This window comes from Haematobia irritans, chromosome 1 (assembly GCF_050003625.1).
Source record: "Haematobia irritans isolate KBUSLIRL chromosome 1, ASM5000362v1, whole genome shotgun sequence".
Lineage (NCBI taxonomy): Eukaryota > Metazoa > Arthropoda > Insecta > Diptera > Muscidae > Haematobia > Haematobia irritans.
The window spans coordinates 220,514,200-220,540,103 of NC_134397.1; the positions used below are offsets into that span (position 1 = coordinate 220,514,200).

A 25,904-nucleotide genomic window follows, 5' to 3' on the forward strand; every position below is an offset into this window, starting at 1 on the left:
CTGCAGGCAGGTCAAGTACGACGATGGGATATATGGGTCCAGATTTTGATCGTCGATTTGGGATCTTGAGCGTCTATACATCCAAATTGTTATACGATTTGCCTGAAATTCGCAATCTAGAGGTAGCTTGGGTCCATAAATAAGTGTGCCGAATATACTGTGTATCAATCCATGGTTTGGTATAACCCGATCTCACGATTTGTCTTCTTGGGCTTCTAGACCCCGCAATTTTTATCCGATTTGCCTGAAAATCAAAATCTAGATGGATGTAGATGTAAGTACGCCGAATATGGTGTGTATCGGTCCTAGTTTTGAAATATCCCCCATATAGGTCGATCTCTCGATTTCTGTCTAGACATCCTATTTTTTTATCCGATTTGCCTGATATTCAAAATGTAGAAGTACATGGTGTTAGTATATGGTGTTAGTATATGGTCTCCAACAACCATGCAAAAATTAGTCCACATGGGTCCATAATTATATATAGCCCCCATATAAACCGATCCCCCGATTTGGCTTACAGAGCCTCTAAGAGAAACAATTTTCATCCGATCCGGCTGAAATTTGGTACATGGTGTTAGTATATCATCTCTAACAACCATGCAAAAATTGGTCCATATAGGTCCATTATATAGTCCATATATAGCCCCCATATAAACCGATCACCAGATTTGACCTTCGGAGCCTGTTGGAAGACCAAAATTTATCTGATGCAGTTGACATTTGCTACGTTGTTTTAATATATGGCCTCAAACACCCATGCAAAAATTGGTCTATATCGGTCCTTAATTATACATAGGCCCCATATAAACCGATCCCCAGATTTGACCTCCGGAGCACCTTGGAAGAGCAAAATTCTTTCCATTCGGTTGAAATTTGGTACGTGATGTTAGTATAGGGTATCCAACAACCATGCAGGAATTGGTTCCTATCAGTCCATAATAATATATAGCTCCCATATAAACCGATCCCCAGATTTGACCTCCGGTGCCTTTTGGAGAAGCAAAATTCATCCGATCTGGTTAAAATTTGGTAGTAAATGATATATAACAACCATGTGAGTTGAAATTTGTGGATGACAGTCTTTCGTAGAAGTTTCTACGCAATCCGTGGTGGAGGGTACATAAGATTCGGCCTGGCCGAACTTATGGCCGGATATACTTGTTATTATTTAACATAGTTCCCTTCAAGAGCGATACATTGATTGTAACGACCTTCCAATTTTTTGAGGTCTGAGAACAAGAAAAAGTCGCTGGGGGCCAGATTTGGAGAATACGGTGGGTGGGGAAGCAATTCGAAGCCCAATTCATGAATTTTTGCCATCGTTCTCAATGACTTGTGGCACGGTGCGTTGTCTTGGTGGAACAACACTTTTTTCTTCTTCATATGGGGCCGCGGTTTTGACCTTCAAACGCTCCAATAATGCCATATAATAGTCACTGTTGATGGTTTTCCCCTTCTCAAGATAATCGATAAAAATTTTTCCATTCGCATTCCAAAAAAACAGAGGCCATTACTTTGCCAGCGGACTTTTGAGTCTTTCCACGCTTCGGTCGCTGAAATTGGGTATTTTGGGTAAATTCATGTTCAAGTACAAATCATGCAAAACAACAAATCAAGAAAACAAAAGCGCCTTTAAAATAAATTTTTGAAAGACATTTCAATTTAGCTTTACAGAACATCAACGCATTCAAGAAAATTAGTCTCTCTTTAACGAAGAGACGGAAATTTCAAAGATTCGTGTCCTAAATTTAAAGAAGAAAAATTTTAAATCAAAGATTATGAACTTCCATTTAATTAAAATTTTTGTTTCAGTGTAGGACCCAAGGAAAATTTCATTTGTCTAAGTTATGTTCATGTTATTTCAGTCTGCAGTTGATGTAACGTTTGGTACGTTCGAACTTATTACTCTCATTGTTTGTTTTAGCATTTGAATGGAGACCCAAAGGACAACTCAATTAGTATAATTGGCAAATAAAAGAATAACAATGAATTTGTTTTTATTTATTCCCATAACTACATATAATATTCAACCGAAAGACAAATAAAATTGTATATGTATTATTTAAAATATATTAGTCATCAAGTAATTTTTATTATATGGAATGTGGTGGACATTGCGGTCAATAGATAAATGGATTTATAATAGCTTAACACGCGACTCTCGAAATGTCATGATAATTGTTATATTAATATTAAATGCACCACTAATAGATATTTGTAGATACTTTGTGGAGTAATGATTTTGCTGAAACATTTAAAGGCATTTTCTAAAAATTTCTATTATAAAACAATTAGAGTAAAATGACTATTTTATCCCCTTGAGTTGGTTTATTTTAGAAAAACAAATATTTTCCTTTCATACAAAGTATTTTCTGTTTAGACAAATTTAGTCGACTTCATGACGATTGTCGTTAATCTGTCTTTTGACAAAAACAAAAAATTTTGTCCAAGGTATATATATTTTTTAAAGGTATATAAATCCATGGTAATACAGTGTTCTCTCGAATGAGTCTCTTCTAACCATTTTAAAACTTCCTTCAATTTTTTTATTAGAATATGTTTTAACTTCTGGTAGCTTTTGGCTAATTTAAGAGGATTTAAATAAAATACCTTTTAAATTTGTTCAAATGTCCATAATGTATGTTATGGCGCTATGAATATGGGCCCCATAAAATTGAACCCCAAAACCTCAAAGATCGCCAAAAACCCGACCGACCTCAACAAATTATACGGAAAACAACAACGCTCATTTTTTCTGTTTTTTTGGTGTAACTTCACTTTATTTTTGAGGGCAGTTTGCATTATGAAATCCATTCCAATCAAAATGAACTCCAGTTCGCTTTATGGGATTGTGCTACGTTTTCAAGTAGGGCTTATTTTCGTTTTCTTACATTTGACAGTGGTAACAACTAACACCTTTTTGTTGTTTAGAAGATCATTGTATTGCAACAAATTTGATATTGATGGAAAGGTTTAAGACTTTCTCTTACATTTAAAAAAAGTTTACTTGGATCCAAAAAATTTGACCTTCCCTTAAGGATTTTGGTATTGATTCCGAACCAAATATGCGGCTTCTTTAAAAACAGAAAATTTTTAGCGATCTATTTGGCATTAAATCTAGGACCAACAAAATTAAAATTAGGAAACAGATCTCATTTATCAATTTTTCATTCTCTTTTCGCGGTTTATTAATAAAGGTACTCAGGTACAAACAAATGCCAGTTTCAAAATCCAAATTATAACGGGTACTTCAAAGTACAAAATGTTTTTAGCTTATATTATCTAAGGTTGCAATATTTCAGTTAATTTAAGGATAATTTCTTTAAATCAAAAATGTGTTTCTTTACTTTAAGGGAAATTGGCCTTACTTCAAAGACATGGGACTACAACGAAGGGACACAATTTTACAAAATGTTTGTCCTAAATTTAATGAAAAAATTTTTTGAAGCAAAAATTATAAACTTTGTTTTAATTAAAATTTGAATATTTTAAAAAAATTTGCGCTTAATATTTTAAAAATTTCGCATTCTAAAATTTAGCGTAATCTTTAATATCATGTAAATATTTTTTCAGTGCATTGATGGTTTCAAAGTGCACTAACGAGAAGTTAAAACTATAAGGGTGAACGGCCCTTAGGTTAGTTAGGTGGCAGCCCGATGTATCAGGCTCACTTTACAGGTTGGCTGATAAGTCCCCGGTCTGGCACATAGATGGCGTCGCTAGTATTATACGCATATTATTTTTATACCCACCACCATAGAATGGTGACGGGGGTATAATAAGTTTGTCATTCCGTTTGTAACACATCGAAATATCGATTTCCGACTATATAAAGTATATATATTCTTGATCAGGGAGAAATTCTAAGACGATATAACGATGTCCGTCTGTCCGTCTGTCTGTCTGTTGTAATCAAGCTACAGTCTTCAATAATGAAGCAATCGTGCTGAAATTTTGCACAAACTCGTCTTTTGTCTGCAGGCCGGTCAGGTTCGAAGATGGGCTATATCGGACCAGGTTTTGATATAGTCCCCATATAAACCGACCTCCCGATTTGGGGTCTTGGACTTATAGAAATCGTAGTTTTTATCCAATTTGCCTGAAATTTGAAATCTAGAGGTATTTTATGACCATAAAGAGGTGTGCCAAAAATGGTGAGTATCGGTACATGTTTTGGTATAGCCCCCATATAGACCGATCTCCCGATTTTACTTCTTGGACTTATAGAAACCGCAGTTTTTATTCAATTTACCTGAAATTGGAAATCTTGAGGTATTATAGGACCACAAATACGTGTGCCAAAAATTGTGAGTATCGGTCCATATTTTGGTATAGCCCCCATATAGACCGATCTCCCGATTTTACTTCTTGGGCTTATAGAAACCACAGTTTTTATTCAATTTACCTGAAATTGGAAATCTAGAGGTATTTTAGGACCATAAAGAGGTGTGCTGAAAATGGTGAGTATCGGTCCATATTTTGGTATAGCCCCCATATAGACCGATTTCCCAATTTTACTTCTTGGGCTTCTAGAATCCGAAGTTTTTATCCTATTTGCCTGAAATTGGAAACCTAGAGGTATTTTCGGGTCATAAAGAGGTGTGCCGAAAACGGTGAGTAACGGTCCATATTTTAGTATAGCCCCCATAAGAACGATCTCCCGATTTAACTCCTTGGGTTTCTAGATACCGTAGTTTTTATCTGATTTGCCTGAAATTGTAAATATTCTGGTATTTTAGGCTCACAAAAACGTGTATGGGATTAAGTTTTTATCGGTCCATTTGGTAATGTCTCCATATAGACCGACTTCACTTCTTGAGCACTGATCATGAAAATTGCTTGAAACTCAATGTAAAATTTCCAGATTTTACTTCTACAGATTTAAGATTTCAAATCAAGACGTTATTTTATAATTTTCTTGCACACTTACAAGAGCTGTTAATGATTCCTCTAAAACTCAAACAAAAATGGTTCTTATAAATCCAGAATCTGATATAGTCCTCATAGGTGAAATCTTTAAATTTATCTTCGGGAAGTATCCTAAAGTCCTCAAGCCCTCCTGAAATTTCAAAGGAAACCCTAATATTTGGTTCATGGTGGTGGGTATTTAAGATTCGGCCCGGCCGAACTGTATATATTTGTTATATAGTACCAACCTTCAAATGATTCGTGTCAAAATTTGACGTCTGTAAGTCAATTAGTTTGTGATGATTGTTTTTTGGGATGCGCATGGAATAATTTTTATCGACTATCTTGAGAAGGGAAAAACCATCAACAGTGACTATTATATGGCGTTATTGGAGCGTTTGAAGGTCGAAACGCGGCAAAACGGCCCCATATGAAAAAGAAAAAAGTGTTGTTCCGCCAAGACAACGCACCGTGCCACAAGTCATTGAGAGCGATGGCAAAAATTCATGAATTGGGCTTCGAATTGCTTCCCCACCCACCGTATTCTCCAGATATGGCCCCCAGCGACTTTTTCTTGTTCTTAGACCTCAAAAGGATGCTCGCAGAGAAAAAATTTGGCTGCAATGAAGAGGTGATTGCCGAAATGGAGGCCTATTTTGACCAAAATGGTATCAAAAAATTGGAAGGTCGTTATAATCGTTGTATAGCTCTTGAAGGGAACTATGTTGAATAATAAAAACGAATTTTGACAAAAAAATGTGTTTTTCTTTTTTAGACCGGGGACTTATCAGCCAACCGGTTAGACTATTCAGTCCATTGTGGTACCACGTTGGTGAACTTCTCTCTTATCACTGAGTGCTGCCCGATTCCATGTTAAGCTCAATGACAATGGACCTCCTTTTTATAGCCGAGTCCGAACGGCGTTCCACATTACTGTGAAAGCACTGAGAGAAGCTTTGAAACCCTCAGAAATGTCACCAGCATTACTGAGGTGAGATCCACCGCTGAAAAACTTTTTGGTGTTCGGTCGAAGCAGGAATCGAATCCACGACCTTGCGTATGCAAGGCGGGCATGCTAACCATTGCACCACGGTGGCTCCCTTTATCGAGGTTCAAAGTTTTGTCCTATAGACAAAGTCCAAAGTGGGCTAACACGATTGCGAAGTAAGTATAAGTGTCCGGCCATCGGCTGGGGTGTAAGGGTTTCTCCTATGGACAGAATCCAAAGTGGTCGGCCTTCGACTGGGGGTTAGGACGTTCCACTGTGAATAGAGTCCAAAGTGTACTACTCCGATTCCAAAGTGGTATAAGTTGTATAATTCCCATTTCAATAAGGCTGAGTGTATACAACATAAAATATACAATTGACGTAATAAAAATTCACACTTTTACGTAGTGAGTGACACATATTTAATTTGACGCTATGAATATGGACTCCATGAAAATTAGAACCAAAACCAAAATGAAATAGGACACCAAATTTTTATGTTTTTGGGGAGTAACTTCATGTTGTTTTCGGGGCCCGCTTGCATTATCAAACTAAACCCCCATATTTCATATGAAATTAAGCCCCCATTTCCTTTCAGCCTATTTTCGAATTCTGAGATGTGACAAGTGAGGCAAATATACACATTTTTTTTGTTCTGAATAACATTGCATAGATTTGGTTTTTGAGTGTCCGGCCTTCGGTCGGGGTTTGGGACTTTCTTATATGGATAGAGTCGTAATTGGGCTAACGCGATTCCCAAAAGATTCCTACTGAGTAACACTTTTTAATTTATTCTGTGTAGTCAAAATAAAGAACATTTTCGGCAGGACATTTTTGAAAGAGCATTTAAAGATGTGCCTTTAGAACAACTGCCAATTTTTTTTCGGTGGATTATGAAGCATCGTCCCACATTCGTGGCCTCATTTGGATTTTGGGGCCTCATTTTCCTGCATCACCAGTATTCCATGAGTAGATTTAAGATTTGCACCAATTACAAACATAATAAGTTTTGGAGATTTTTTCAGAATTCGCAAACTTTTCTTTTTCAGTCTTTTCTAGTCGCTCCGAACTTGGCTGTCTTGTAAAAATTTTAGTGTTTTTTAGTATCTCAGTTACATACGAGGGCAGTTCGGAAACTTCTGAGCCTAGCACAAAAAGCGAAAAAAAGAAAAAAGTTAAGTGTTTTGGAAACTTCCATCTCTGTTATGAACACATGTTAAATTTCGATTTGTAACTCCTTCATATAGAAACAGGGGTTCAAAAAAGACGCATCCGCAATTTTTTTACAATGGAAAAATTTGTCATTAAATATTTACATAAAAAAGGTTTATCGGGACAAGAAATTCATAATGATATGGTGAATGTGTTAGGTGAAAGTGCTCCTTCATATGCAACTATATTATACCCTGCACCACTTTTTAGATCTAAATTTTCGATACCATATCACATCCGTCAAATGTGTTGGGTGCTATATATAAAGGTTTGTTCCAAATACATAAATATCACTCGATTTGGACAGAATTTGGTAGACTTTTATAAAATCTATAGACTCAAAATTTATGTTGGCTAATGCACTAGAGTGGAACACAATTTTAGTAAAAAAACCAGTAAGGAAAGTCTAAAGTCGGGCGGTGCCGACTATATTATACCCTGCACCACTTTGTAGATCTAAATTTTCGATACCATATCACATCCGTCAAATGTGTTGGGGGCTATATATAAAGGTTTGTCCCAAATACATACATTTAAATATCACTCGATCTGGAAGAATTTGATAGACTTCTACAAAATCTATAGACTCAAAATTTAAGTCGGCTAATGCACTAGGGTGGAACACAATGTTAGTAAAAAAATATGGGAAACGTTTAAATCTGAAGCAATTTTAAGGAAACTTCGAAAAAGTTTATTTATGATTTATCGCTCGATATATATGTATTAGAAGTTTAGGAAAATTAGAGTCATTTTTACATCTTTTCGACTAAGCAGTGGCGATTTTACAAGGAAAATGTTGGTATTTTGACCATTTTTGTCGAAATCAGAAAAACATATATATGGGAGCTATATCTAAATCTGAACCAATTTCAACCTAATTTGGCACGCATAGCAACAATGCTAATTCTACTCCCTGTGCAAAATTTCAATTAAATCGGAGTAAAAGATTGGCCACTGTGGTCATATGAGTGTAAATCGGGCGAAAGCTTTATATGGGAGCTATATCTAAATCTGAACCGATTTCAACCAAATTCGGCACACATAGCTACAATGCTAATTCTACTCCCTGTGCAAAATTTCAATTAAATCGGTGTAAAAGATTGGCCTCTGTGATCATATGAGTGTAAATCGGGCGAAAGCTATATATGGGAGCTATATCTAAATCTGAACCGATTTCAACCAAATTCGGCACACATAGCTACAATGCTAATTCTACTCCCTGTGCAAAATTTCAATTAAATCGGAGTAAAAGATTGGCCTCTGTGGTCATATGAGTGTAAATCGGGCGAAAGCTATATATGGGAGCTATATCTAAATCTGAATCGATTTCAATCAAATTTGGCATACATGACTATATTATTAATTGTACTCCTAGTGCAGAATTTCAACCAAATTGGGCCAAAACTCTGGCTTGTAGGACCATATTAGTCCATATCGGGCGAAAGATATATATGGGATCTATATCTAAATCTGAACCGATTTCAATCAAATGTTGCATACTTGACTATACTACTAATTGTACTCCTAGTGCAAAATTTCAAAATTCGGCCAAAAATCTGGCGTCTGGGGCCATATAAGTCCATATCGGGCGAAAGATATATATGGGAGCTATATCTCAATCTGAACCGATTTCAATCAAATTTTGCACACTTGACTATACGACTAAGTGTTATGTTTGTAAAAAAATTTCAAGAAAATCGGTATAAAACTCTGGCTGCTGGGTCCATATTAGTGCATGTCGGGCGAAAGATATATATGGGAGCTATATCTAAATCTGAACCGATTTCTTCCAAAATCAATAGGGTTCTATTCTGACACAAATTAGGAACATGTGCCAAATTTGAAGGCGATTGGACTTAAATTGCGACCTAGACTTTGATCACAAAAATGTGTTCACAGACAGACTGACGGACGGACGGACAGACGGACATGGTTATATCGACTCAGGGACACACCCTGAGCATTATTGCCAAAGACACCATGTGTCTATCTCGTCTCCTTCTGGGTGTTACAAACATATGCACTAACTTATAATACCCTGTTCCACAGTGTGGCGCAGGGTATACAAATTGGGTTGCTGAATTTAAAGGTGGTCGTACAAGCATTGAAGATGAACCACATAGTGGACGTCCAAAAACAGCAACAACAGAAATTGTAGCCAAAGTGCATGATATGGTATTAAATGATCGACGAATAAAAGTGCGTGAAATTGCTAATATCATGGGCATCTCAAATGATCGAGTCCATTTAATTTTGAATGAAGAACTACAGCTGAAAAAGCTTTCTGCAAGATGGGTGCCGCATTTGTTAACAGTCGATCAAAAACGCATAAGAATGAACATTTCTCAAGCTTGTTTGGATCGTTTTAAGCGAAATAAAATGGATTTTAAGCGTCGTTTCATAACTGTTGATGAGACATGGATCCACCACTATACTCCAGAGTCAAAAGAACAATCCAAACAATGGACTGAAGCTGGAGGAAGTGCCCTAAAGAAGGCAAAAACAATTCAATCGGCTGGTAAGGTTATGGCAACGGTTTTTTGGGACTTCATGACTATCTGCAAAAGGGTAAAACAATAAATTTAGAGTACTATTGCAACCTTTTTGATTAATTAAATGTACAAATTCGAGAAAAACGCCCTGGCTTACAACACAAAAAAATAATTTTTCATCAAGATAACGCACCAGCACACAAGAGTGTTTTAACAATGGCTAAAATCAACGAATTAAAGTACGAGTTGCTTGACCACCCACCTTATTCTCCTGATTTAGCTCCCAGTGACTTTTATTTGTTCCCAAATCTAAAAAATCCTTGCTGGCAAGCGCTTTACCTCAAATGAAGATGCAAATATAGTTGTAAACCACTATTTTGAAGGCCTTGAGGAAAACTATTTTAATCAAGGGTTAAAATTGCTAGGAAAGCGTTGGACTAAGTGTATTGAAGCTTCAGGAGATTATATTAAAAATCAAAATATTTTTGAAAAACTAACTATTCTCCTTCATTGATAGGCTAAGAAATTTCCGAACCGCCCTCGTATATTAGACAAAAAAGTTATGTATAGGTAAGTCTATTAATAATTACGAATCGACATGGAATTGAAATATGGGGGTCGCTTATATCGGGACTATATAGAATTATGAACTTGATATGGACCAATTTTTGTGTGACTGGGGATCGATTTATCTGAGGGCTATATATAACTATAGGCCGATATGGACCTAGTTAGGCATAGTTGTTAACGGCCATATACTAGCACAATGTACCAAATTTCAACTGACTCGACAACTGAAATTTGCTCCTCCAAGAGGCTCCAAAACCAAATCTCGGGATCGGTTTATATGGGGGTTATATATGATTATGGACTGGCATGGACCACTTTTGGCATGGTTGTTAAATATCATATACTACCACCTCGTACCAAATTTCAACCAGTTCGGATGAATTTTGCTTCTCCAAAAGGCACCAGAGGTCAAATCTGGGGATCGGTTTATATGGGGGCTATATATAATTATGGACCGATGTGAACCAATCTTGGCATGGTTGTTAGAAACCATCTAATAACACCACGTACCAAATTTCAACCGGATCGGATGAATTTTGCTCCTCCAAGAGGCTCCGGAGGTCAAATCTGGGGAACGGTTTATATGGGGCCTATATATAATTATGAACCGATGTGAACCAATCTTTGCATGGCTGTTAGAGACCATCTAATAACACCACGTACCAAATTTCAACTGGATCGGATGAATTGTGCTCCTCCAAGAGGCTCCGGAGGTCAAATCTGGGGAACGGTTTATGTGAGGGCAATATATAATTATGAACCGATATGGATAAATTTTTGCATGGTTATTAGAGACCATATGCTAACACCCTTTACGAAATTTCAGCCGGATCGGATGAAATTTGCTTCTCTTAGAGGATCCGCAAGCCAAATCTGGGGATCGGTTTATATGGGGGCTATATATAATTATGGACCGATGTGGACCACTTTTTGCATGGCTATTAGAGACCATATACTAACACCATGTACCAAATTTCAGCCGGATCGGATGAAATTTGCTTCTCTAGAGGGTACGCAAGCCAAATCTGGGGATCGGTTTATATAGGGGCCAAATCTGGGGGTCCGTTTATATGGCAATATGTAAAAGTGGACCGATATGGCCCATTTGCAATACCATCCGACCTACATCAATAAAAATTACTTGTGCCAAGTTTCAAGTCGATAGCTTGTTTCGTTCGGAAGTTAGCGTGATTTCAACAGACGGACGGACGGACATGCTTAGATCGACTCAGAATTTCACCACGGCCCAGAATATATACATCTTAGAGCAATATTTCGATGTGTTACAAACGGAATGACAAAGTTAGTATGCCCTATTAGTATACTATGGTGGAGAGTATAAAAAACTTTAATCCAAAGACGCTGAATCCTAAAAATAAGTCTTAGCCTATATTTGAAGCGTTTTTATCTTAAATCTAAAGTTTCAATATTTCAGTTAATTTAAGGACAATGTCTTTAAATCAAAAATGTGTTTCTTTACTTTAAGAAAAATTAGCCTTAGTTCAAAGACATGCGACTTTAACGGAGGGACGCAAATTAAAAAAAAATGTGTTCTAAATTTAATGAAAAAAAATTGAAGCAAACATTATAAACTTTATTTTAATTAAAATTTCATTATTTTGAAGAAATTTGTTCTTAATATTTTGTAAATTTCGCATCCTAAAATTTAGGTTGAGTAATCTTTAATATCACGTAAATATATTTTTCTGTGTAGAGAATGCAGTGTCGGAGATATTATCCCGTCGTTGGGAATACCCTATTTCATATACCATACCATCCATACAAACCTAGCAAAACAAATTGTCGTTAAATCTTGTCTAAAAGAAATGGGATACAGACCTGATAGCAAAGTTTTTCATGTACATATAAATTTCAGTTCAAAAATCCAAATTATAACAGATGCTTCAAAGTAAAAAGTGTTTTCTTAATTTCAAGAAAACGAACCCCTAAACCAAAAATGCAAAATCTTTCAAATAAGTCTGTTAAACCTTGTTTAACAATAATATATGTGATACGCTGTATTTAGTTTAAGCTCTTAAGTACTAAAAATGTAATATAAATTTGGTAGTATTTTTATCTGTCAATTTTGCGAACAATGCGAAGTTTCTTAATTAAAATACAAAATGTAACTTCCTCTTTTGTCAACGTCAGCCGAAGTATCAACATCGCTCAAAGGATGGTAAAATAAATTGTACTTATAAAACTGAACTTGGTCTCGCTTTATTTTTCTCCCCGCTATAGGTAATCATTTCCTACTTTGCTCGATAGGATTTGTAGTAGATTTCTACTCTCTGAAATCTACGCGCCTAAGAAGTCATTAGCTATGACTTCTCCCTTTTATTTTGTTAAAAGAAAGTGATCTGCCACTTTCTTCCAAGGTTTTAGTTTTCTCTTTTGATAAAATTTTCTAAAGAAATAAAATGTTGACAAAATTTTCTAAAAAGATAAAATTACAAACAAAATTCTCTAAAGAAATAAAATTTTGTATAGAAATAAAATTTTGACAACATTTTCTAAAGAAATAAAGTTTTGGCAAAATTTTGTAAAGAAATAAAATTTTGATAAAATTTTCTAAACAAATAACATTTTCACAAAATTTTCTAAAGAAATAAAATTTTACCAAAAATTTCTAAAGAAATAAAATTTTAGCAAAAATTTCTAAGGAAATAAAATGTTGACAAAATTTTCTAAAGAAATAAAATTTTGACCAAATTTTCTAAAGAAATAAAATTTTGACAAAATTTTTTAAAAAAATGAAATTTTAACAAAAATTTCTAAAGACATAAAATTTTGGTAAAATTTTCTAAAGAAATAAAATTTTCACAAAATTGTCTAAGGAAATAAAATTTTGACCAAATTCTCTAAAGAAATAAAATTTTGATAAAATTTTGTATAGAAATAAAATTTTGACAAAAATTTTCTAAAGAAATAAAATTTTAACAAAAATTTCTAAAGAAATAAAATGTTAACATAATTTTCTAAAAAAATAAAATTTTAACAATATTTTCTAAAAAGATAAAATTACAAACAAAATTCTCTAAAGAAATAAAATTTTGACAAAATTTTGTATAGAAATAAAATTTTAACAAAATTTTCTAAAGAAGTTAAATTTTGACAAAATTTTCTAAAGAAATAAAGTTTTCCATTTGTTTTGTTTTGTTATTGTTGGTTTTGTTCTTTAAGCATTGTTGTTGTTTTTTATTTCAGCTTAAAACCATACATTGACTAAACTACAAGAGTAGCTTAACCAACAGAGGAAAAGAATGTTTGTCAAATTTATTTGGGCAAAGCCCTATAGACTGCAAGATGGTTGGATGGACGCACGTTTCGGAATTACCACATTCCTCATCAGCATCCTCTACTTGCAGCAAAACTATCAGTTTTGATAAAATTTTCTAAAGAAATTAAATTTTGTTATAATTTTTTAAAGAAATAAAGTTTTGATAAAATTTTCTAAAGAAATAAAATTTTCACAAAATTTTCTAAGGCAATAAAATTTTGACAAAATTCTCTAAAGAAATAAAATTTTGATAAAATTTTGTATAGAAATAAAATTTTGACAAAATTTTCTAAACAAATAAAATTACAAACAAAATTCTCTAAAGAAATAAAATTTTGACAAAATTTAGTATAGAAATAAAATTTTAACAAAATTTTCTAAAGAAATAAAATTTTGACTACATTTTTATAAAGAAATAAAGTTTTGATAAAATTTTCTAAACAAATAAAATTTTTACAAAATTTTCTAAAGAAATAAAGTTTTAATAAAATTTTCTAAAGAAATAAAATCTTCACAAAATTTTCTAAGGAAATAAAATTTTTACAAAATTTTCTAAAGAGATAAAATGTTGACAAAATTTTCTAAAAAGCTAAAATTACAAACAAAATTCACTAAAAATTGAACTTTTGACAAAATTTTGTATAGAAATAAAGTTTTGACAAAATTTTCTAAAGAAATAAAATTTTCTAAAGATATAAAATTTTGACATAGTTTTCTAAAAAGATAAAATTACAAACAAAATTTTCTAAAGAAATAAAATTTTGACAAAAGTTTGTATAGAAATAAAATTCTAACAAAATTTTCGAAAGAAATAAAATTTTAACAAAAATTTCTAAAGAAATAAAATTCACAAAAATAAAATAAAACATTTATGTAGGAAAAAATCATTTTTTCATACTAATCACAAAGTTTTCTATAAAAAATAGGACTTTTTTTATTTGGTAGGTTTTGTGGAAAAATTTTGGTAGAATATATTTGGCACGAGTGACAACCGTGGATGAAAGTTATAGTTTGCTAGAAACCCACAAGAGGCTCGTCAGAGCCCTCCAACATTTGATTCTCGTAACCGTGATACTGTATAGCGTCCAAAAAGAGGACGAAACGGTAACAACTCCAGAAATGATCCGAAAAGTGAAAGGCAGATAGTCAAAATAGTTCAGAAGTTGAAAATTTTACCAATAATTCGCCCAACATGAATTTCGTATGGTACTAAAGACATTTTTGCAATTTTTAATTTTTAACTCCAAATTTTTCCTTCAAATTATGCAATTTTATTTAACAAGTCAAAAAAAAAAAAACATCAAAGTGTCGATTATCTCAAGATTTCCATTCGCCGGGAATGGAAAAAATACAGCAGAGCCACTTTCGTGCAACGTGTGATGGCTTTGTCGATTGTTTGAAGGTCATAACTCTTGCAAAAGGTAGTCAATTCGAACAAATCTAAACTGATTCGAAAATTTTATTTTATTTCCGAAATTTTGTGCTTGTGAGTAATAATAATATAAAAAATAAAGATTTACTTTGTTGTATTACATACCAGCCATCCTGTATAGAGTTCACTTCCTTTGAGATAATTTTTTGAAAGAGGAGCAAAATCGCCAACATTTGTCCAATGAAAATATCAATTGATTTTGGAGAGTAAATTAAAAATGCTAAATTTTTTCAAATTCTCGAGAATTTATTTCGAAAATATTTTAGCAGACTGATCAATCGAAGTATAGTCCATCGTTACCGTCTTTTCCATTTTTCTAGCAACATAAGGATACCGCGACAAAATCAACGTTTCTTTTAACTCAATCCGCGAATTGACCCAATTTTCGGATCGTGTTATAGTCCAGACATTGCTCCTTCTTATGTTATTACCAGAAGTTCCGATCGACGAGGAAAGGCCGACTGTTCAGCATCTTCGTTCTTATGAGTTTTTTATTTCACTTGTGATTGTCGTAGTGGATTCACTTTTTATCACCAGTAACGATACGATTCAAAAAAACTTTTCCTATGTTGCCTTTGGAGCTGCTTCTCGCAAATGCTGTTATTTATATTCCGGACAAATGATATATACTGAAACTCAAAGAAAATTGTTTTTTTTTTTTTTTTTTTGATTCAAAAACGAAATTAATTGATTAAATTAATTTTTTAATTAAAATGTCTTTAATCACGAAAATGTTAGTGTCAATCACAGAATTAATTGGACATAAAAAAATATATTTGCTTAAAAAAATTAATGGATTTCTTTCGGCACTTTCAATTAATATTTTAATTGATTCAATTAAAAAATTTATTGATTTTGTCCGAAAAACTCAATTTAGGTTGCATAAACTTTCACATTAGATCAATAGGAAAGTACGTTTGATCTGACCTACGTTCTGTATATCAAGGTCATATCATATTCTAATCAATATGTCGATGTATTGCCTCCTCATAAAAGAATCTCATATTATATCGGATTTCTTCAGGAACTATCAGTGAATATTTGATGCCAAATTTATTCTTTATATTGATTTCAGGCAAAAGATCCTTTGGATTTAAATGCTTTCGTTGAATTAATGAGTTATCGAACAGTGGAATTAGATCCAGAAGATGTTCTATTGGAGGCATGGAGTAAATGGGATTTATACGGTACAGGCAAAATAGAAGAGAGAAAGTAAGTATATACACGGAAACCAATAATTCATTTATCCTAAACAGGGTTGGCCTGTCACAAACTGTGACTTTTGCGACATACATTTGCGACGGTATAATACGTATGTCGCAAAAGTCGTAAACCTACTGTAGAAAACCAAATTTTGAATAGAAGAAATCATGAACATTTTTTAATTTAGTTTGACAGCATTCGCTGTGAGTTTCTGCAGAAATTTGTGAAAGTTTTCCCATGTTCAAGCCTATTTTCTTAGGTGGTATCGAAATTCCCGTTGGTGAGTGTGCAAAATACCTTGGGGTTTTATTGGACAGGAGACTGAACTCAAAGCTAAGAAAGGACGAGAAAATCCACGGTTACCCTGTACTCGTGCAAAAGGCAATAGGGAAAATGTGGGGACTAAAACCGAAAATTGTGAACATTCCTAAGAATTGAAACTTCTTCGCACATACCATCGTCTTGGATATCATCGAATTCGCCGCCTAGCTGACGCGACTAAAGTATTTTCAGTTTGCGACTTTTGTTACTTTTTCTACATTTACGACGCGTATGTGACGTTTACGACGTTTACAACTTTGCGACAGTCGCAAACCTAAAATAGTTTGATACAGACCATCTCTGATCCTAAACGAACTTCGGTTTGAAAATGTCCTTTCGTTACAATGAGCCACAATATTATAAATTCCCGTGTCATGTAACACACTAGATGCAAAAAATAATAATTTCCTTCCAAACGAAATTTTAGACAAATAAATATCGTTTGGTGTTTTCTTTTCGGTGTAAGGAAGTTTGTTTGAAAAACTCTTTCCCACTTCGACGAGGCTTATTTACACACAAAACAATATTTTTTATTTTCAATCACGAAATTAATTGATTCAATTAATTTTTAATTGAAATGTATTCAATTACAGAAATAATAGTATCAATTAAAATTGAAAGTCAAATAAAAAATTAATCGATTCAATTAAAATATTAATTGATATTATTAATTTTTGTGATTAATTTTTGTTTCAATTAAAAATTTTATTGAATCAATTAAATTTTTAATTGGAATATTTTTATTCCCTCCACCATATGATGGGGGTTATATTAACTTTGTCATTCCGTTTGTAACACATCGAAATATTGCTCTAAGACCCCATAAAGTATATACATTATGGGTCGTGGTGAAATTCTGAGTCTATCTAAGCAAGTTCGTCCGTCTGTCCGCCTATTTAAATCATGCTAACTTCCGAACGAAACAAGCTATCGACTTGAAACTTGGCACAAGTAGTTGTTATTAATGTAGGTCGGATGGTATTGCAAATGGGCCATATCGGTTCACTTTTACGTATAGCCCCCATATAAACCGATGCTCAGATTTGGCTTGCGGATCCTCTAAGAGAAGCAAATTTTATCCGATGCGGCTGATATTTCGTACATGGTGTTAGTATATGGTCCTTAACAACTGTGCAAAAATTGGTCCACATCGGTTCATAATTATATATAACCCCCATATAAACCGATCCCCAGATTTGACCTCCGGAGCCTCATGGATGAGCAAAATTCATCCGATTCCGTTTGAAATTTGGTACGTGGTGTTAGTATATGGTCTCTAACAACCATGTAGGAATTGGTCCATATCGGTCCATAAATATATGTAGCCGCATATAAACCGATCCCCAGATTTGACTTCCGATATAGAACATTTTGTCATAATTTTATTACTATACAAACTTTTGTCAAGATTTTATTTATATAAAAAAAATGTTGTCAAAATTTTATTTCTATAGAAAATTTTGTGAAAAGTTTATTTCTATTGAAAATTTTTTCAAAATTTTATTTCTATTGAAAATTTTGTCAAACTGAATTATATATGTATTTAATCGGCCTTTTTGTATTTAATATATACCCCGTATGGACTAACTGACAATTGAGAAGACGGTGTTAAGAAGTATCAAGATACCTTGCCATCGGCAAGTGTTACCGCAACCCAAGTAATTCGATTGTCGATGACAGTCTTTAGTACAAGTTTCTATGCAATCCATGTTGGAGGGTACATAAGATTCGGCCTGGCCGAACTTACGGCCGTATATACTTGTTTAAAACTCAACAAGTATATACGGCCGTAAGTTCGGCCAGGCCGAATCTTATGTACCCTCCACCATGGATTGCGTAGAAACTTCTACGAAAGACTGTCAATCGAATTACTTGGGTTATGGTATCTTAAAACTTCTTAACATCGTTTTCTAAATTGTGAGTTAGTCCATACGTGGTATGTATTAGACAATACGTAGAGAGCCAGAATTGAAATATGGGGGTTGCTTATATGGGGGCTATATACAATTATGAACTTGATATGGACCAATTTTTGTGTGATTGGGGATCGATTTATCTGATGGCTATATATAACTATAGACCGATATGGACCTAGTTAGGTATGGTTGTTAGTGGCCATATACTAACACAATATACCAAATTTCAACTGACCCGTATGAAATTTCCTCCTCCAAGAGGCTCCAAAACCAAATCTCGGGATCGGTTTATATGGGGGCTATATATGATTATGGACTGATATGGACCACTTTTGGCATAGTTACCAAATTTTAACCAAATCGGATGAATTTTGCTTCTCCAAAAGGCACCGGAGGTCAAATCTGGCGATCGGTTTATATGGGGGCTATATATAATTATGGACTGATATGAATCAATTCCTGCATGGTTGGTGGATACCATATACTAACATCACGTACCAAATTTCAATCGAATCGGATGAATTTTGCTCTTCCAAGGGGCTCCGCAGGTCAAATCTGGGGATTGGTTTATATGGGGCCTATATATAATTATTGACCGATTTCGACTAATTTTTGCATGTGTGTTTGAGGCCTTAAATTAACACCACGTACCAAATTTCAACTGAATCAGATGAATTTTGGTCTTCCAAGAGGCTCCAGAGGTCAAATCTGGTGATAGGTTTATATGGGGGCTATATATAATTATGGACCGATGGGGACCAATTTTTGCATGGTTGTTAGAGAACATATACTAACACCATGTACAAAATTTCAGCCGGATCGGATGAAATTTGCTTCTCTTAGAGGCTCCGCAAGCCAAATCGTGGGATCGGTTTATATGGGGGCTATATATAATTATGGACCGATGTGAACCAATTTTTGCATGGTTGTAAGAGAACATATACTAACACCATGTACAAAATTTCAGCCGGATCGGATGAAATGTGCTTCTCTTAGAGGATTCGCAAACCAAATGTGGGGGTCCGCTTATATGGAGGCTATACGTAAAAGTGGACCGATGTGGGCCAATTTTTCGCATGGTTGTTAGAGACCATATAAAGGGTGATTCTTTTGAGGTTAGGATTTTCATGCATTAGTATTTGACAGATCACGTGGGATTTCAGACATGGTGTCAAAGAGAAAGATGCTCAGTATGCTTTGACATTTCATCATGAATAGACTTACGAACGAGCCACAACGTCGAATTTTCAGTGAATGGGCCCTAGAAAAGTTGGCAGAAAATCCGCTTTTTTATCGACAAATTTTGTTCAGCGATGAGGCTCATTTCTGGTTGAATGGCTACGTAAATAAGCAAAATTGCCGCATTTGGAGTGAAGAGCAACCAGAAGCCGTTCAAGAACTGCCCATGCATCCCGAAAAATGCACTGTTTGGTGTGGTTTGTACGCTGGTGGAATCATTGGACCGTATTTTTTCAAAGATGCTGTTGGACGCAACGTTACGGTGAATGGCGATCGCTATCGTTCGATGCTAACAAACTTTTTGTTGCCAAAAATGGAAGAACTGAACTTGGTTGACATGTGGTTTCAACAAGATGGCGCTACATGCCACACAGCTCGCGATTCTATGGCCATTTTGAGGGAAAACTTCGGAGAACAATTCATCTCAAGAAATGGACCGGTAAGTTGGCCACCAAGATCATGCGATTTGACGCCTTTAGACTATTTTTTGTGGGGCTACGTCAAGTCTAAAGTCTACAGAAATAAGCCAGCAACTATTCCAGCTTTGGAAGACAACATTTCCGAAGAAATTCGGGCTATTCCGGCCGAAATGCTCGAAAAAGTTGCCCAAAATTGGACTTTCCGAATGGACCACCTAAGACGCAGCCGCGGTCAACATTTAAATGAAATTATCTTCAAAAAGTAAATGTCATGGACCAATCTAACGTTTTAAATAAAGAACCGATGAGATTTTGCAAATTTTATGCGTTTTTTTTTTTTTTAAAGTTATCAAGCTCTTAACAAATCACCCTTTACTAACACCATGTACCGAATTTCAGCCGGATCGGATGAAATTTGCTTCTCTTAGAGGATTCGCAAACCAAATGTGGGGGTCCGTTTATATGGAGGCTATACGTAAAAGTGGACCGATGTGGACCAATTTTTCGCATGGTTGTTAGAGACCATATACTAACACCATGTACCGAATTTCAGCCGGATCGGATGAAATTTGCTTCTCTTAGAGGATTCGCAAGCCAAATTTGGGGGTCCGTTTATATGGGGGCTATACGTAAAAGTGGACCGATATGGCCCATTTGCAATACCGTCCGACCTACATAAATAGCAACTACTTGTGCAAAGTTTCAAGTCGGTAGCTTGTTTCGTTCGGAAGTTAGCGTGATTTCAACAGACGGACGGACGGAGGGACGGACATACTCAGATCGGCTCAGAATTTCATTACGACCCAGAATATATATTTCGATGTGTTACGGAATGACAAAGTTAATATACCCCCCATCCTATGGTGGAGGGTGTAATTAAGACTTTAATCGGGAAAATTTCGTGAAACACTTTTTTCTGTAATACAAACAGTGTAGAAGAAATTTTTGAAAATCAAAAGCAATTGTTTGTTATTCTTTATGAAATTGGTTTCACATACTGTAAAAGAATCAAAATTTACCTTTTTTCTTTAAAAAAAAAATCTTTACCGTGAAAAGTAAATAATAAATTATCGTTGTTTGTCTAAAAGTTCATTTGGGAAGAACGAATTATTTTATTGCGTGTAGAATGTCAATGTGACCACCATTTGATCTTGTTCAGTACTAAATGTTCGATGTATTCAGTATTAAATGGAAACATGTAATTCTTATATATCTTCTATCGCAAATGTACAATTCCTTCTTTTCCAATCCATTTTAAATGTCATACAGATTAGCCTTAATAGATGTGTCATAACCTAACCTTGTAAAACCTATTTCTCTTTTTTCTGTCTTTACAGAATGTTTGATGATTTGACAAGTTATGGAGATAAACTGTCAATATCGGAAGCAACCGAAGCTTTAAGACACGCTCCCTTGGTAAAGCCAAAGTGTTTGGATGATCCACCAATGATTGACTATCCGGCATTCTGTCACTTGTTGTGCGGCGTTCGAAAACGGCCAACCGATGAGAATTAAATAAAAATCATTTCAAAAATATTACATCAAAACAAATCATATTTTTTGTATATCAATAAAGAATCATAAATTTTATATAACTATAAACATTTTGGTTTTCGTGTTTTTAACAAAAATTAAAACATCCGTTTCCGATTGATCTATACCGCCTGAGTTCTTTCTCTTTCTCTTTCTCTTCCTCGTCTTCGTTCTCATTTTATGCAGCTGTTTGGATTGTGTGGGAAATCTTCCATACCGTGAATCAGTTGTTTAGAGTACCACATTTTCTGCAATTATATCCCACCTCAAAGCCCAGTAGAGCAGACGAGAACGTCTATACCAAGCGCCAATACGGGAGCATTGAACACCACGAAAAGAAATAGCATTGCAACGAATGAAAACATTATGGTCAATGTGACCAGTTCACATGACACATCCATTATTGGCTCTCTTCCCAATGTGACATCATTTGACAACGTTTCCACCTGCGTTTCTACTGCGACCACCTCTGCAACAACTTCGACGACCCTCATGAATGTTAATGATTTATCGCCTCATGAATTAATCTATAATTCAGGAAAAGTGTTTGCTCTGCATTCACGCTTTAATATGAAATATCCATAAGAGCTGAGTGGTATTGAGGAGAATATAGGGCTTCGAAAAATCAAAGTTTAATAGAATTTAAATGTCACTGCAGAATATAGAAAAATGGCAAGAAGCATATGTCATACAAAGGATTTCATCGGACTCTAGGAAAAGTAAAAATAATGGAGAAATTATGCCATGAGCAATGGTCCCATTTTTAAGAATTTGCACTATCCACACACATTGGGCCTGGCCCCCTCAACCGGTTTTTCGTTAACGAATCGATTTTTTTGAAGCGTGACTTCAATTGACTGGAATTCCAATTGATGGAATCTAAAATGAATTCTGTTATCAGGTTAGCGCCTGACATTCCTGGAACGTGGTTTATCTACAAGATGGCTATTTCGATAGTTGAAGCTCCAACAACCCAGGATATACTACTTTGACAACATGTCAACATGTCCTGGTGTCACATATAACGGTCTAAGATAAACCTAAGATACGCATAAGATACAATATCAACGCAGGCAAGAGTGGGAAGAATAGATGATGGCTACACTCAAAAAAAAAAGTTTACTTGGATCCAAAGATTTTGACCTTCACCTAAGAATTTTGGTATTGATTCCAAGCCAAAGATGCGGCTTCTTTAAAATAAAGAAGATCTCATTTATCATGTACAAACAAATTTCAGTTTAAAAATCCAAATTACAACGGATACTTCAAAGTAAACAAGTATATACGGCCGTAAGTTCGGCCAGGCCGAATCTTATGTACCCTCCACTATGGATTGCGTAGAAACTTCTACGAAAGACTGTCATTCACAATCGAATTACTTGGGTTGTGGTATCTCAAAACTTCTTAACATAACATAGTTTTCTAAATTGTGAGTTATTAAATACGTGGTATACGAGGGCAGTTCGGAAACTTCATAGCCTAGCACAAAAAGCGCGGTATAAACAGAAAAAAGTTAAGTGTTTTGGAAACTTCCATCTCTGTTATGAACACATGCTAAACTTTGTTTCGATCTGGCAACTCCTTCATATAGAAACAGGTGTTCAAAAAAGACGCATCCTCAATTTTTTTACAATGGAAAAATTAGAAATGCGTTCTGTCATTAAATATTTACATAAAAAAGGTTTATCGGGACAAGAAATTCATAATGATATGGTGAATGTGTTAGGTGAAAGTGCTCCTTCATATGCAACAGTAAAAAATTGGGTTGCTGAATTTAAACGTGGCCGTACAAGCATTGAAGATGAACCACGTAGTGGATGTCCAAAAACAGCAACAACAACAGAAATTGTAGCCAAAGTGCATGATATGATATTAAATGATCGACGAATAAAAGTGCGTGAAATTGCTAATATCATGGGCATCTCAAATGATCGAGTCCATTTAATTTTGAATGAAGAACTACAGCTGAAAAAGCTTTCTGCAAGATGGGTGCCGCATTTGTTAACAGTCGATGAAAAACGCATAAGAATGAACATTTCTCAAGCTTGTTTGGATCGTTTTAAGCGAAATCAAATGGATTTAAAGCGTCGTTTCATAACTGTTGATGAGACATGGATCCACTAACTATACAAAAGAACAATCCAAACAATGGACTGAAGCTGGAAGAAGTGCCCCAAAGAAGGCAAAAACAATTAAATCGGCTGGTAAGGTTATGGCAACGGTTTTTGGGACTTCAAAGGTATTTTATTGATTGACTACCTGCAAAAGGGTAAAACAATAAATTTAGAGTACTATTGCAACCTTTTGGATCAATTAAATGTACCAATTCGAGAAAAACGTATTGGCTTACAACACAAAAAAATAATTTTTCATCAAGACAACGCACCAGCGCACAAGAGTGTTTTAACAATGGCTCAAATCAACGAATTAAAGTACGAGTTGCTTGGCCCACCCACCTTATTCTCCTGATTTAGCTCCAGTGACTTTTACTTGTTCCCAAATCTAAAAAAAATTTTCGCTGGCAAGCGTTTTACCTCAAATGAAGATGCAATTACAGTTGTAAACCACTATTTTGAAGACCTTAAGGAAAATTATTTTAATCAAGGGATAGAATTGCTAGAAACGCGTTGGACTAAGTGTATTGAAGTTTCAGGAGATTATATTGAAAAATAAAAATATTTTTGAAAAACTAACTTTTCTCTTTCATTGATAGGCTAAGAAGTTTCCGAAACGCCCTCGTATTGGATGCACGAGCGATGTCTTTTATCGATTTCTGATATTTTAGGTAAGGTTTTTTTCCATCGATTTTTCAATTAATTATTTTTTTTAGTATCCCTAGAAATTGGATTAATTTCATATATATACTATTATGGAATGCCATTACTTTAATTTATAGTTTTATTTTTTCTGCATTTCTATTATTAGGCCTGTTTTCTTTTAGTACTCGATGCAACATTTGTATGAGCTATCCAGAATCAGTGCAAACCGCGTCGATGTTGCCAGGTTGCATTTTGATAAAATGACATTTCCTCGATTCACAATAGCAATTTATTGTGATTAATTTGTCGAATAGCATGAAGTTGTTTTTAAACAACTAATGCCAGTGTTGTACATTTTTGGACATGTCCTGGATAAACTAGCACTCTGCACTCTTTTCCGTCCGTCATGGCTTGGGTAACCAGTACTAAATGAAAACAAGACTTTTTGGATTCAGTGTTGTTTCACTCATGCGTAAACTCATTATAGCTACACTTCAAGTAAAAATTTGAAGTTTTCAAAAATCAATAACATTTGTATTCGTTAAAAAATTTAGATTTTAGTTTATAAATAGAAATATTTAAAAAAAATCGTATTGTGTAATTTTGTATTTTTATTTTATTTAGTAATTTTAGTATTTAGTATTTAGTGTATTTTATTTAGTAAAAATAATCAAATAACTTTTTGATATATTAACTTCTTTGGTATATTAACTTGGTGACTGTGCCATTTAAATTAAATTGTCCATTAAAATTGTTCTGCTTAATGGAACGAATTATTTATTTAAAATGTAATTTCAAAACAAAACTTATTTTTTTTTGTTTGAGTGTATACTTTTCGTTGCTCATAAAATTCTATACAGATAACGCTGTTTGCGTACCGAAATAGACAACAAAGTGTCTGTCAATACCCTCATCACCATCACTAAGCAGAAATTCTTATCAAAATGTTTTTCGTAAATCCCAAACTCTAATACAGGCGTTACAAGTTGCTATGACAAACGAGAAGAATTAATCATAACGATATGTCAGCTTAATTTTTATATGTCGATAGTGACCAGAAGAACAGCGCATATTTAACAAAACGCATTCTGTGTGACACAATAGCGCAATGAGTTTTGATTTTGGAATTTCATAATATCTAAGTACATATTATCTCATAGTATGGTAAAAGTATTTGTTTAAAATGCAAAAAGACACAGCAGAGCAATTAAAAATAATAATATTGTAAACAAGGCAGCGATAATGTCGACTTTTAAATATGGCAGCAAAAATGATTAAGTTCCCAGCAAAAAAAGCGTCGCCAAAAAAGTAATGAAAATGTTCCTTTTGGATCCGGAAGTGGTGGAAAATTGACGCAGAAGCGATGAATTTAACATGGGCTTGTCATAGGACGGAAGTCCTCCTTTTCAACAGCCGTTGCACTGAATTTGCATCACTTCTTTAGGTGTGATCCGAATTCAATGTTTTGGATGTAAATAAACAAATTCTGTTATATTTTGTCAAATAAATAATTTTTATAATTTTTTTTTTTTATAATTTTAATGGATTCGAACGCTTGTCGGAAACGTTGACTACAAATATTTTCAACAATACACAATTTTTTCAGATTGGAATTAGGATTTTTTCGAC

General features: G+C 34.3%; 1 protein-coding gene across 1 annotated transcript; it reads left to right on the forward strand.

Moving 5' to 3' along the window:
* The first annotated feature begins 262 nt into the window (after positions 1-262).
* On the forward strand, positions 263-21,585 carry LOC142234950 (uncharacterized). The gene is made up of 3 exons (XM_075306159.1): positions 263-274; positions 15,961-16,097; positions 21,321-21,585. The coding sequence occupies exons 1-3, from the start codon at positions 263-265 to the stop codon at positions 21,496-21,498; spliced, it is 327 nt and encodes a 108-aa protein (XP_075162274.1). The 3' UTR covers positions 21,499-21,585.
* The last annotated feature ends 4,319 nt before the right edge of the window (positions 21,586-25,904 follow it).